Genomic DNA, 13,028 nt, shown 5'->3' on the forward strand with positions numbered 1-13,028 from the left:
ATCTCCTCCACATTAATACCAGTTTCAGCACAAAATAAACATGACTAAACATCCGAAGGTAAGTTCAAAGAAAGAGTACAACTTTACAATCCGTATCCTGTCTCATGTAATCTCTCAATTAGTGTTTCAGCCGCGCAAAGACGTCGATATAACAGCTTGTAAACAATGTTACGTAAGGTCATATTTACCTCAGAAAAACATATTCGGTGACCATAAACTCATTAGTCAACCACAAAAATAAACTGTAGAGGGGTATTTTGCTAAATATATGCACCATATAACATTCATTATACATTTTACTGTTCTTCTGTTTAATTTCTGTTTGAATAAATCCATCAAGTTTTTATGAGAGCCACCATTATGTTTATATATAAAAAAAACGAATTGAAGTAGAAATATTATTATGCAATTGTAACTTTATTATTTAAAAAACTTCATTAAGTGTAATTTTAACAAATCAGTCAAATTTAACCTTCAATATTATAGTAATGTAGTACCAACTGACTCTCATGTATATTTTACAGCATTAGTTGAGAGATTTTTTTCTTTGAGAAAATTTGGTATGTACTGTACCTGATATAAATCCAAAATAATCGATATCGAATCGAATCAAATTGGTAATCGAATCGAAAGCTTGTGAATGAGAATCGAATTTAATCGTGAAATTTGTGTCAAAACCCAACCCTAATAATAATAATAATAAACATAATAAAATATTTAAATCAGTATTTAATCATATTTAATAATGTTTCCCTTTATAAAAATCCAATTTGCTCTTTTTTCCCTCTTTTGTTCAGGGTGGAACAAATTTATTCCATTGAACTCCAAAATGTCCAGTGCCCCAATGAAGCTTATTTATCCATCCATCCATGTCAGTGTTGTTATTGTTAACTAGAAATAAAACTAGCTTTTCATTAATTGAAATAAAGCTGAAATAAAATGAAATATAAACATTGGATTACATTTTAAATGAATATTAGAAATGTAAATGAAAATGTTGCCTTGGCAACTAACTGATATAAAATGCATAAAAAAACAACAAAAAAAGTCGAAAGTAAAAAAAAAGTACTAAAAATTAATTTAAAAAAACCCAAAAAAAACAATCATATTTACTAAAACTGAAACTAAAATTAAAACTAAAAATATAAAAGCTAATTCAAAATACTAATTACTTTAATATATACTAATATAACATTGATTTGTGTTATTTGTGTTGATTTTAAACCTCACCCAAAGAAAGAAAGCAGTATAGGCAATTATGACAAGTTTAATGCTGAGGCAGTATGTAACATAGGTAGCCCATATCATGACCCACATTAAAGCAGAGCCTTTACTCACTGAGTGTCTCAGAGTAGAGCTTCAGCCCTGTCCTGACTGCAACCACATATGACCGAAAACAAAACTGATGCAGAATCAGCACAAAGATCTCTGTGACTGCAGGCCAGCATGGTCACAATGCCATCCCCCAAAAACTGGTTACGAAAACGAGAACACAAAAGAGACAGACACTCTTGTGCACGGACAAGATCCAGGAAAGACAAACTGTGCTAAGAGGCCACTTGAGAGAGAGAGAGAGAGATAGATATATATGAATTATTATATGCAAATACTGTATATATTCATATATATATTAGGTCCCCTTGCTTGGAACTGATTAGTATTCGCTGTAGGTATTCCATAGGATTTTCTTTAAATACATGTTTAAAACATTTTCATTCTATGTACAGAGAAATACTGTATATATTTCTACAAGGAAGTAACGGTGATTTGTCGAGGAGTTTCGAGTGCTAACGGGCCAGCACTAAACGTGAAGCTGCAGCATTTCAGCATATGAAGGACGAGTTCGTTTGCATCTTGTTTAGCTACAAAAGCAGAGATACAAAGCAGACAGCTCTTCTATAAAGGCTCAGTTTCCGATCCTGCTTTCACGACTGTCCACGAGAGAAGAGCTTTCCCCATCTGGAACAATATTAAGCATGGGAACTTAAAAACGGTCAGCAAATTACATACACGACAACATTTGTGGCTAACCGAGGAGACCAGAGAAATGAACTAAGAGGTACTTCCCACAGCCGTCTGTGAAAAGATGTCTTTTGAAATAGTCTTTCAAAAAGTAAGTGTAAAAGTGTAAGGAGGCTGATGATGGTGCAATAGTCCAATCACGTCCACTTGATCGCTCTGAAGATCAGTCTACATTGGTAGAGTTTATCGCCAGAGTCAGTGTGCTTACTGTCAACTCCGTTTCACACTCATAAAGGTTGTTCCCCGCAGTCTGGGGTCGGGGAGAGGATGATGGAGGAATGGGCTGGAGGAGGATGAGGTGCGTGTCCTCAGGATTTGTTGTCGTCATACATGTCCAGCGACGCCTGGATGTCTGGAAGCTCCATCTCACAGACGACGCTGCGCGGAGACACAGAATTACGGTTGAAGAAATGACCACCTGAAAACAGACAAAACAAGACAAATGATGGGGTTAAATTAAGACATTTGTAATAATACTCTGTTTTTGTGTACAACAGGGGGCTAGAAATGAGATAGATGAAAGAAGGAATGATTCTTCTGAATGTTAATAAAATATTCAAGATGTGGCTCCTGCTGACTGAAAAGATTTCTTTACCTCCTCCATAAAGGTTGTGCTCAAATCTGACATTTCATCTCAGCACAAAATCAATGTCGGTCGGTTACGTGTAATCAACACTTATTATGTCCTTGACACCAGACCAATTAATTACCATCAAGCTTCTCAGTGGAAATCAGGTTTTTTATGGAAGTGTTTGGGTGTTTTGTGAATATACAGCTCCCTGATTTAACCCTCATGTTGTCATTTTTACCCGAAAATGCTAATTCATTGCATTAGACTAAAATGTACTGACTTTGCTCACACAGGGCATAACAACTTCCCAAAAACTTTTGATTATTTCTGTACTTTTTACCCCCACCTTGTTACACTTTTGGTATTTCTGGTCAAAAATAACTTTCTCCAAAATGAGCTATAAATAATGTTTTGTTTTTGTACTCAAAAACGAAGGTGCGTAAGCACAGATCACTGAGGCCTATGGCCAATCAGCTCCAAAAAGAAACATAAAACCTGTGCCAATTGAAAGAAAACAAGTTGACAAAAAGATTGAATCCAAGATTTGGTGATAATACAAATACTGAACTGTGTGAATTGCAGACGGTTAAGACGAATATGTGGATGTGCTGCTCCATATAATCAGCTATTATTAAACTATTTCATAATACACATATACATGTAAAAAAAAATTATGTAACCCGCCGGTGGGTAAATAAATATAATTAATATAAAATAAATATGCTGGATCTTTTTTTCTCATTTTATTGTAATATGTGATTATAGACTCAAAGACAGCATCCTAATAATGTCTATTACATAATAATACAGCAAAATATACTTCACTCCATCAAGTAATCCTTCATTAGCTTGTTCATGTGGGCTTTTTTTTAGGTTTCCAGCTAAACTCGAATAGACCTGACCTTAAGTTACACAATCCCTATCCCACTGCATTAAATGTTTGGCTGATACAAAACACAATCTGTCCTCATAGTTGTATTACAGTAATTTTAGTGCTCTTAGCTTGACTTACTGTAAGTAAGGCACTACTGAATTAAACTGTAGCGCTACAATATGCCACAGTAAATCAATATTGTACAGGTGTATCTCAATGTAGATATGTGACATGATGGATGTTGCTGGTCTGAGAGTGAAAATTAGATTCAGGAGTCTCACCATGGTAAACAGAGAGAGACAGAAGCATCAAAACAGTATCAAGGAATACAATTAGTACTAGTAACTACTAACTTACTAAAAAGCACAACAACGAGTTTTGCACAAAGCAATTTTAATACACACACAAATGTCTTTAAAGAATTTGATTCACTTAACAATCAAAGACAAAGCAAAGGATTTGAAAAAAATTATACAAATGTAAAAGACATTTAACATGTATGCAAAACACTATTAATCTAAAATGAAACTAAAAAGGGCTTTTTAAATACAGCAGTTGAGTAAAACAAGAAGTTCATCAGCTATATCATCAAGTGAAAAGCTCTGAATGTGCAAGAGGTGAAAGTTAACTCTAATAACACTACAAATGCATGTGTCTGAAACGGACTTGAAGTGTAATCGGCAACTTTATTTTTCAGGATGCATTTCTGTTTTAGAAATGAGGACGCCACAAAAATATCTTCATTCCAACTTCAGTCTGCAAGACAAAAAAAAACAAAAAAACAACAACAACACATTTAACAAGCACTGGTGTGAGGCACGTGGAAATAATAGAAAACTCATAGAAATGTCATTTAGATGTGGGCACTACATTTTTAACAAATAAAAATGGAAATATAAAAAATACTAATTAAAACTGTAATAGTATCTTAATAATATTAAAGTAACACTGGTTTGTTATATATAAAATCTAAATAAACTTATTTATAAAATTTGATCAAACTAATTTAAAGATTCTACAGCCCTTACAGCTGCATAATACTGACACTTTATATTTACTTGTAGAAAAGTAGTACATTAATGTAGTAGCACACTAATGTGACAGATCATGCTGTGCAGTAGATACTAAATGTATTTAGTGATGCTGCGACAATCTGAAAATCTTGAAAAAGAATATCTTGATCTATACTCACTCATAGGTGGGGGCGCTGGCAGTGGCTCTGATGATCATGTAGCAAAGTGTGAGAGCAGAGAGGACGCCGAAGCTGGCAACAATAAACCACTCTTCTGTTAACAGAGTAAAAGGGGGAGGGGTCATTTTCTGTTGAGGGCGGGGCCAGGGTATCATCTCGACAGAGAGCCGAAGAGAAGAGGAAACTGGCGACAGGTGGAGGCGTGAAGAAAAGAGGTATACTTCTCTAATCCATGGAACAGTAGAGGAAACCAATAGGCAAGCCAATAGGCAAGCGATGATCGCAAACAAGACAGATAAAACACGAGAGCGAAACTGAACGTAGCACATTCAGAGCACATGACACTTAGTGCTGGTTTAGCCATACATTTACAAAGCAGAGAGGGTTTTGCATCTGTTAGGAAGACCACGTCATTAGAAGATGCATCAATAAGTATTCCACATAGGTTTTTTTTAAAAGCAATAAAAAAAGCAAAATTTTTACAGAATTTAGAGACAAGAAATTGTTAAACAGAGACCACTACGATTTCAGAAACAACCAAAAACCTTCTTTAAAGCCATAAATAAATTGCAGAGCTGTTCAAGCAGATACACCTGCTTGGGGTTCTTTAATATAATTAATCACTGCAATACAAACGCAAACCAACAGGAGGGGTTAAAATTGCTGAACATAATATTTTAAAGACATAGCATCAGGACAAATGGTTGGTAAATAATAAATTATCCCACAAACGTGTAATTACCTTACATCTGTTTCTGCAACAACGGTATGTAGTTCCTTGAGCATTTACTTATTTTACTTGCATGCAGTTTTCTGTTCTTTAGTTTAGTTTCATTGCACTCAACATGTGAGCTACTGCTCTGCATAACCTAATAAAAAATGCTGGCACAACCTAAACAATAAAATAACTTCAGAAAGAAAGCAAACGAGTGGGTGTCTGTTATTAAAAGCCAACTTGAGCAAAGTTGAGTCACAGGTAAAATAAAAAAAAATAAATAAATAAATAAATAAAATAAAAAAAAATAAAATAAAAAAAATAAATAAATAAATAAAGTAAAAAAATAAAATAAAATAAAATAAAATGAAATAAAATAAAACCCTCTGATATGTTGGTATGCATTTTATCTGAAATCTTTCCAAGTGTACCTTAAACTTTTTAACATGCAAGAGAAGACAAGAGGAAAATATATAATATGGAATATGAAGGGTGAATATGATGTCACCATATACGTACATATATTTTGTTTTTGATGAAGGTCTAAGGTTGTTACTATAGGTGGCTTGCTTGTGTAGCAAAACAATCAAATAAAAAAATTTGCCAATATTAATTTTCAAATATTATTTTGCAACACATGGCATGGAATGTACATTTCAATCACTACATACAGCAACCACAACGACAGATATAAGAAATAAAAAAGGGGAAAACAGCAGTGGCTGATAGAAAAAAAGTGCATTCTATCACCTGGATTAGCCATTATGTCAAATAGAAAATGCAAGTATCATAAAAACAAATGTGTAACACAGAGATTAAAATAAACTGCTTAACTCTTTTAAAAAAATTTTTAAAAACATGAATACAAGATAAAATAGTATTTAAAAAAAATAAAAATAAAAAATACTATAAAATTGTATTTTATAAAATAAAATAGACCCACTTAAGTCAAAAGGAAATTTCTTTGTTAAAATGTTTTTGAACTGTTTTTTATAAAAACATGTGCATTATTACAACTAAAATATTAAAAACGTAACCAATAATATAAAGTCAAATGGTCATTATCGCAAAATAACACCTACAATGTGATCATCCTGAAGGTGTTTATTTTATGATAATGACTGGCTGGATGTACATTATCCCATTAATTATACAATTATATATGTTACATAGAATTTTGAATTTATTTTTAAATGTCAGAAAAGAGAGACCAAAGAGTGCCATGACACACAGGCAGTGACTTAAGAAGTCTAGTACACAATATTCATTGCAGTAAAGGGCAGGACACACTGCGGTGGAGCACAGACACCTGCTCACATCACTGAGCTCAGCCTCAGCAGCACACAGATGTCCCTGAACAACAGGTGGAGCGATGCAGTCAGTGCACTACAGTAAGGAAAGCTTACCCCCTGCTGGGGAGGAAATGAAGGAGAAGGTGGGACAGAGGTGAGCAAACTTAAAGACGAAGTGTGTGATTTTTGCAATACACTTTGGTGATGCAGAAATGACACACTTCACCTATAAGAACATCCAGATGACAAAATAAGAGAGAATAAGCCCCGCTCTTACTAGTGACAGCAATGTTGATCTCTCCGGAGGGAGGAATGAGCTCTTCATTGGAGGGAAGCTGGGAGGAACTGGAGTGGCGTAGAGGCTCCAGACTGATGCTGGTCTCAGAGGACAAGTCCACCAGCGCTGTCCTCTGGCTGGAAGTCTGACTGCGGGACATCCGATCCATGTCAAAAGCCATGTTGTCCACGCAGGGCAGGTTGGGCTGTAAGTACACGAATGTCTTAGTCTCCATTTTATTAACATAAATATGATTTGATGCAAATCTCCCTAATATCAGAAAACAAAATTATAATTACATGACATGAAAAATTCAATGAAATGACTGAAGTGACCACCAGAGGGAGCTACTTGATCATAAATCCTACACCTCTCACTGCAAAAACAAGATTACAGGCCAAATTACTTTATATCATTCTGTTGCAACCAGCAACACATATTCATTTTGCCATTTTTTACAGTAATGTGTTTACATGCTCAGATCTGTAATAATTCAGGCAATCCATCCCATTTAAACTGCAGGAATTGATGTTATTTTCAAGAACATAAATCATTATAAAATCATAACAACAACAAATCAAATAAGAGCTTTGGAATGTCACAACCTGCTGCCCTCCGAGATCAATGTGTCTGTTGTTTTTGTAATAAATTTCAGGCAGTGTGTGTTCACATAGCTGTACTTTGGGGAAAATTGTTCCCATAATATAGCTATACAGTAAATGTGACAAAACATCTCTTCAGGGACGTCTGCAAAAATAATAATAATAATAATAATGATAATAAAAATAATAAAATAAAATAAAACAAAAATATTATACAAAGTGAATCATTTTCTAAAAATGCAGGTTTTCTTTTACAGGGATGGTTGTTTAGATAGGTCTATAGTAATTAGAATTATCTTAATATAATTACTTATTAATTATTTAAATAATAAATCATTAATATTTAAACGTGTGTGTGTGTGTGTGGTCCTGGTATTCCCTACATTATGGGGACCAGTAAATTTTGACCTTGTGGGAAACTTTTTGGTCCCTATGAGGTTATAAATCATACAGAACCATCTTTTTTTGAAAATCTAAAACTGCAGAAAGTTTTGCGTGCAGTGTGTACAGTATAAAAACCATTAATTCTATTACGTCCCCATAAAACATGGAAACCCAACACGTACGTATGTGTGTGTGTGTGTGTGAGCTCACCATAACTCCCAGAGCTTTGAGGATGTTGAGTTTACACATCGGACAGGTGCAGTGCTCATTTAGCCACGGATCCACACACATTTTATGGAAGACGTGCCTGAAGAGAAAGGAAAACATTTTCATAGCCATAAATAAAGCACTTATGCATGTTATAATGATCTGTTTAATTTGTGTACATTTAAAGTGTTATACATTTGGTTGCAACACCATAAATATTAATGAAATGTTTCTAATCATTCTATTTCTATTATAACGATGCAAGACCATGAGATGCAGCATCAAGCCTTTGATATCACCATACCTCGATAAATATTTGAAACTGCTCTAAGAACACTGGTGCAAGAAGGACATTACATGTAAAAGCACATTACACATTTATATTACATCCAGAGAGAGGAGAGAGTGAGATTGGAAGATTAAAAGCAAGAAGCTGGTGGACTTCAAAGGAGCAACATGAGCTTTCACAGAGAGCTTTTGAGTCTCTTTCTCCTCCTCCTCATATACGGCTGCCACACAATCTGAGCTGTGTTTACTCCAGGAAAGACCCTGGGCTCTCGATAGTGGAAACCCTCTTCATGAGGCAGATTCTCGGCACAAGACAGCCATTGAGGCTCATGCTAGAGACAAGGCCGCCATTGAGGCTCTGAAGATTGTGAAGAATCTTTATCACTGCATCAAATTTATATTTAAAAATTAATCCTAATGTATTTTGGTAAATGCACACAAAGTTTTGAAACAACTCATTAAAATAGACTGTTACAGAAGTGCATCGAACTAAGTCTAACACTATTTTTGTTTTCGGAGTCTTTAGGAAACGTAACGCCCAAATAAAAATACATCAAATACACTACCATTTGAAGTTTCTATTAATCAAAGAATCTTAAAATATGCATCATGGTTTCCACAATAATATTAAGCAGCACAGCTGTTTTCAACATTGATAATAAGAAATGGTTCTTGAGCATCAAATTGTCATATTAGAGTGATCATGTGACACTGAAGACTGGAGTAATGGTTGCTGAAAATTCAGCTTTGTCATCACAGGAACAAATTACATATTGAAATACATTAAAATATAAAACAGCTACTTTAAATTGTAATAATAGTTCACAATATTACTGTTTTTACTATACTTCTGATCAAATCAATGCAACCTAGGTGAGCTTAAGAGGCTTTTAAAAAAATATTACCAACTTAAAAATCAATGCAAATATATTCAATATATCACTCATCCCTACTGCATTCACCCCAGCAGCCTCAAACACAGCAAAAGGGGGCCCAAAACCACATTTTAAAATCCCTCAAGTGAGTATGCTAAGTTCCCAAAGGAATAAAGGTAGGTTCCTCAGCTAAGAAGTGTTTCGAGAAAGATTTTAATACAACCTGAACAGAACTACTGGGCAAGAGAGTTTGTGGAATACAGCTGCAGCAATACATTTCAGAGGGGTTATCTAAAGATGTTAAATAATGCTAAGTGCCAATGACACTGTGATTTATGGGTGCTAAAAGGACGTATGCTTCTGAAATGATCCTGTACTGAAGCAACATGCAGACAAACTCCAACAAAGCTTTATTTGCTTGGATGGAGAACATGCAAACAAGGGTCAAATTAATTAATGATGAGGGTGCTTACAACACAAAGGATACATAAAGAGATGCATACCACCAAAATAAGACAAACCAGCTCTGTGTGTGGACCCACTCTTTATGATCTGTATTATTTTACAATTACCATAGCACATGCATATTTAAATACAAATTTCAGTCCACCATGACACAAAACAGTAAGTCATATCCATTAAATAAAGGGCACACCCCTAAGAAAGTTAAAGCGAAGCTAATGCACAGGGACGTAAATTGAATGGCCATGGCTAGGTCAAGTGTGCTGCCATTACTTGTGCTATGAGTTATTGATTGTGGCTGGAGATGCTTAAGCTTAAGAGAGCAGAGATACTCACCTTAAGAAGAGATAACCGTAAGATAAGAACAGATGACAACCATCTCCACACACACACACACACACACACTAAAAAGTTTAGGGTCTTTACTCTTCAGTGTCTTCTTCAGTGTCACATGATCAATCAGAAATCATTCTAATATGCTGATTTGTGTTTAAGAAATATTTCTTATTATTATCAAGGCAGAAAACAGTTGCTTAATGCTGCTTGATATTTTTTGTGGAAACCGTGACACTTTTTAAAGGATTCTGTGATTAATAGAAAGTTCAAAAGAACAGCATATATTTGAAATAATTTTTTTGTAACATTACAAATGACTTTACTGTGTCTTTTGATTCATTTGATTTAATAAATGTAAATATACATTAAAAAAAAAATCTAAACATGTTATTCCAATGAAAATTTAATTGTTTTTTATAAACTTTTATCAAAATGTAGTAATAATCTAACCAATAGCACACTGGCAGGAATAACTAATATTAACCCATAATATTAATGCTTCTCTTCATGATCCAGTGATCTTGATTGTTAAAATCTTGCACTATATGTATATCCTGAATATTTCTATTTTTTTTTTAAAGAAATAAACTATATGATCAAAAAATAAGTAGACACCTCTCTACGACAAATGGGTTTGGCTATTCCAGTTATTCCAGTTCAAATCTCCAAACAGATCTTAATTTTACAGCATAGAATGACATAACTGTATGACAACTCTATGGTAAAATTGGGTAGGGCCTTTTCTATTCCAGCATGACAATAAACCTGGTGCACAAAGCAAGTTCCATAGAAAAAGTTTGGAAGAACTTGCCTAGTTAAACCTTAAACCCCTATTGAACACCTCTGGGATGAATTTAAATCGGTTATGAATCATTCAACGTCACTGCCTGTCCTTATGGAGGTCATGCATTTGCATTATGTATTTAAACTTTTTTTTTTTTTTTTGCAATTTGCTTCCTTCTTTTAATTGAACACCTTTTTGCAGATCCCTCAGAGCTAAACTAGCTGTGAATATCTAATGCTGAACAGTAAATATGATAAATATAATGAAATCAAAGATAAGTGTCTGTTTTCTTTCCTGTGTTGACATCAAGTCTTCAAACAGGAAGTTACAGCAGCCAATATTTTTAATGTCCAAAATTGTTAATAGCCAATGGGCTCTCGTTTATATATTTTGCCACATTTTGGGAGTATGTTACCATATACATGGCCTGAAATGCAACATTTATGGAATAAAAGTTTAATTTCATGGGGTCTACAATGCTTGGTACTTTAAGACCTGGATGGTCATCCAACCGTTTCTCAAGATGACTAAGAGTTTCAGACTGGTTTGTTGCTGGATGCCAGCAGCTGTCTGAGGCAGCACAGGCTGCAGCTCACGAGTGTGTTATTTGATCTGACTGGAGTGAAGCAGTGATTCAGCCGTAAGCAGAGAACAATGCAATTAACCTGGCTCTGGATTAGTGCTTCATCGCTGCTGTACAGTTGTAGAGACAGAAAGAGGGAGCGAAAGAGATGATAAGGATAGAGCGTGAGTGGGTGTGGATGAAAAGAGAAAAATATCAATGCTAGTAGATATCATGGAGAGATGACTGATACTGTACTTGAGTTCACCAATTTGTATTTATTTATTTTTCATTTTTCAAATCATTTACTCATTCCAAACCTGTATGACTGACTTTCTAGCATCAAACGCAAAAGGAGATATTTAGCAGAATGTCCAAGACATTTCATAAAATGAAAGAGCAGAAAGTCATACAGGTCTGGAACAACATGATGGTGAGTAAATGACTAAATTTTCATCTACTTTAAAAGGAAGCACCTAAATTCCTAAAAACGTTAGCAACAAAGATATGTATGTCAAAAAGAGGAAGGAATAATCGTGAAAAAACTGGTGAGTTACTGCACGCAGCAGATCACAGTGTATCTATATAAGCATTTATAGCATGTGAACATGTACAGTATGCGTGTTTGGTGTAAGATGATCCACAAAATTAGCAGCTAGACTTCCAGCTGTGTGACCGGGTCATACTCGGCAGATGGTGTCTGAAACTGTAGGAAAGGGCATGTTAGTGTATTTGTGTGTGCATACTGTATGTCGCATCCCTTTAATATACTGTGCATGAGTAGTGTGTATCTGTTTGTAAGTACAAATGCGTGTGTGTTTGTGTTTTGGCTGCCTAGAGGTCACTGGAAGCTGAGCTGCTAAAAATAAGCAGAGTGGGTCTGACAGGGCAGTGATTCACAGCAACAGCAGTGCCATATTTCCTCAACACACTCACATCTCACAACAGCAAGTGACCCCTGATCTCCCTTTCTCTCTCCAAATGTCATTTGACCATTAATCAAAGTCTGGGGTGAAAACCAAATTGCACTGGATAATGCAAAAATATTTTGCTAGCAGACAACATAAGCCAAAATGTTAAAATGGAAAAAATATATATATATAATTTACTACCATAACGAGCAGTTTCTGTTTAAATTCTGTATAAACACATTAAAGGGTTAGTTCAACCAAAAATTCTGTCATTAATTACCCTTGTGTTGTTCCAAACCCATAAGACCTTCGTTCATCTTCAGAACACAAATTAAGATATTTTTTATGAAATCTGAGGGTTCTTGACCCTCCCATAGACAGCAAGGTAAGTACCACGTTCAAGGTCCAGAAAAGTACCAAGATGATCGACAAAGTAGTCCGTGTGACATCGGTGGTTCAACTGTAATGTTACGAAGCTACGAGATCCTTTAAGGATAACCTTAATATAAATTGAATTATTATTATTATTCTTACAATACAACAACAACAAAAGAGATTAAAAATCTGTTTTTAAAAATTAAAAATGTATATTAATAAATAGTAGTAGTAGTAGTAAAATTAAGAAATTGTGAACCAGCATTAAAATATATATATATATATATATATATATATAT

General features: G+C 34.5%; 1 protein-coding gene across 3 annotated transcripts in view; it reads right to left on the bottom strand.

Moving 5' to 3' along the window:
* Positions 1-1,251: 1,251 nt before the first annotated feature.
* Positions 1,252-13,028, bottom strand: part of LOC107740126 (E3 ubiquitin-protein ligase RNF130-like) — a 32,762-nt gene continuing 20,985 nt past the window's right edge. Inside the window, exons 5-8 of one of the 3 annotated variants that reach the window (XM_016552443.1) lie at positions 8,140-8,236; positions 6,944-7,148; positions 6,781-6,786; positions 1,252-2,440 (exon numbers count right to left, since the gene is read on the bottom strand). In XM_016552443.1, coding sequence (XP_016407929.1) covers positions 2,331-2,440; positions 6,781-6,786; positions 6,944-7,148; positions 8,140-8,236 — 418 coding nt within the window. In that variant the 3' untranslated portion in view covers positions 1,252-2,330. Of the gene's footprint in view, positions 2,441-4,151; positions 4,224-4,659; positions 4,754-6,780; positions 6,787-6,943; positions 7,149-8,139; positions 8,237-13,028 lie in introns of those variants that run through there. The other 2 variants (XM_016552446.1, XM_016552445.1) reach the window with 2 other exon arrangements.

The sequence above is a fragment of the Sinocyclocheilus rhinocerous genome, unplaced genomic scaffold (assembly GCF_001515625.1).
Source record: "Sinocyclocheilus rhinocerous isolate Xijiao unplaced genomic scaffold, SAMN03320098_v1.1 scaffold584, whole genome shotgun sequence".
Classification (NCBI taxonomy): Eukaryota; Metazoa; Chordata; class Actinopteri; order Cypriniformes; family Cyprinidae; genus Sinocyclocheilus; species Sinocyclocheilus rhinocerous.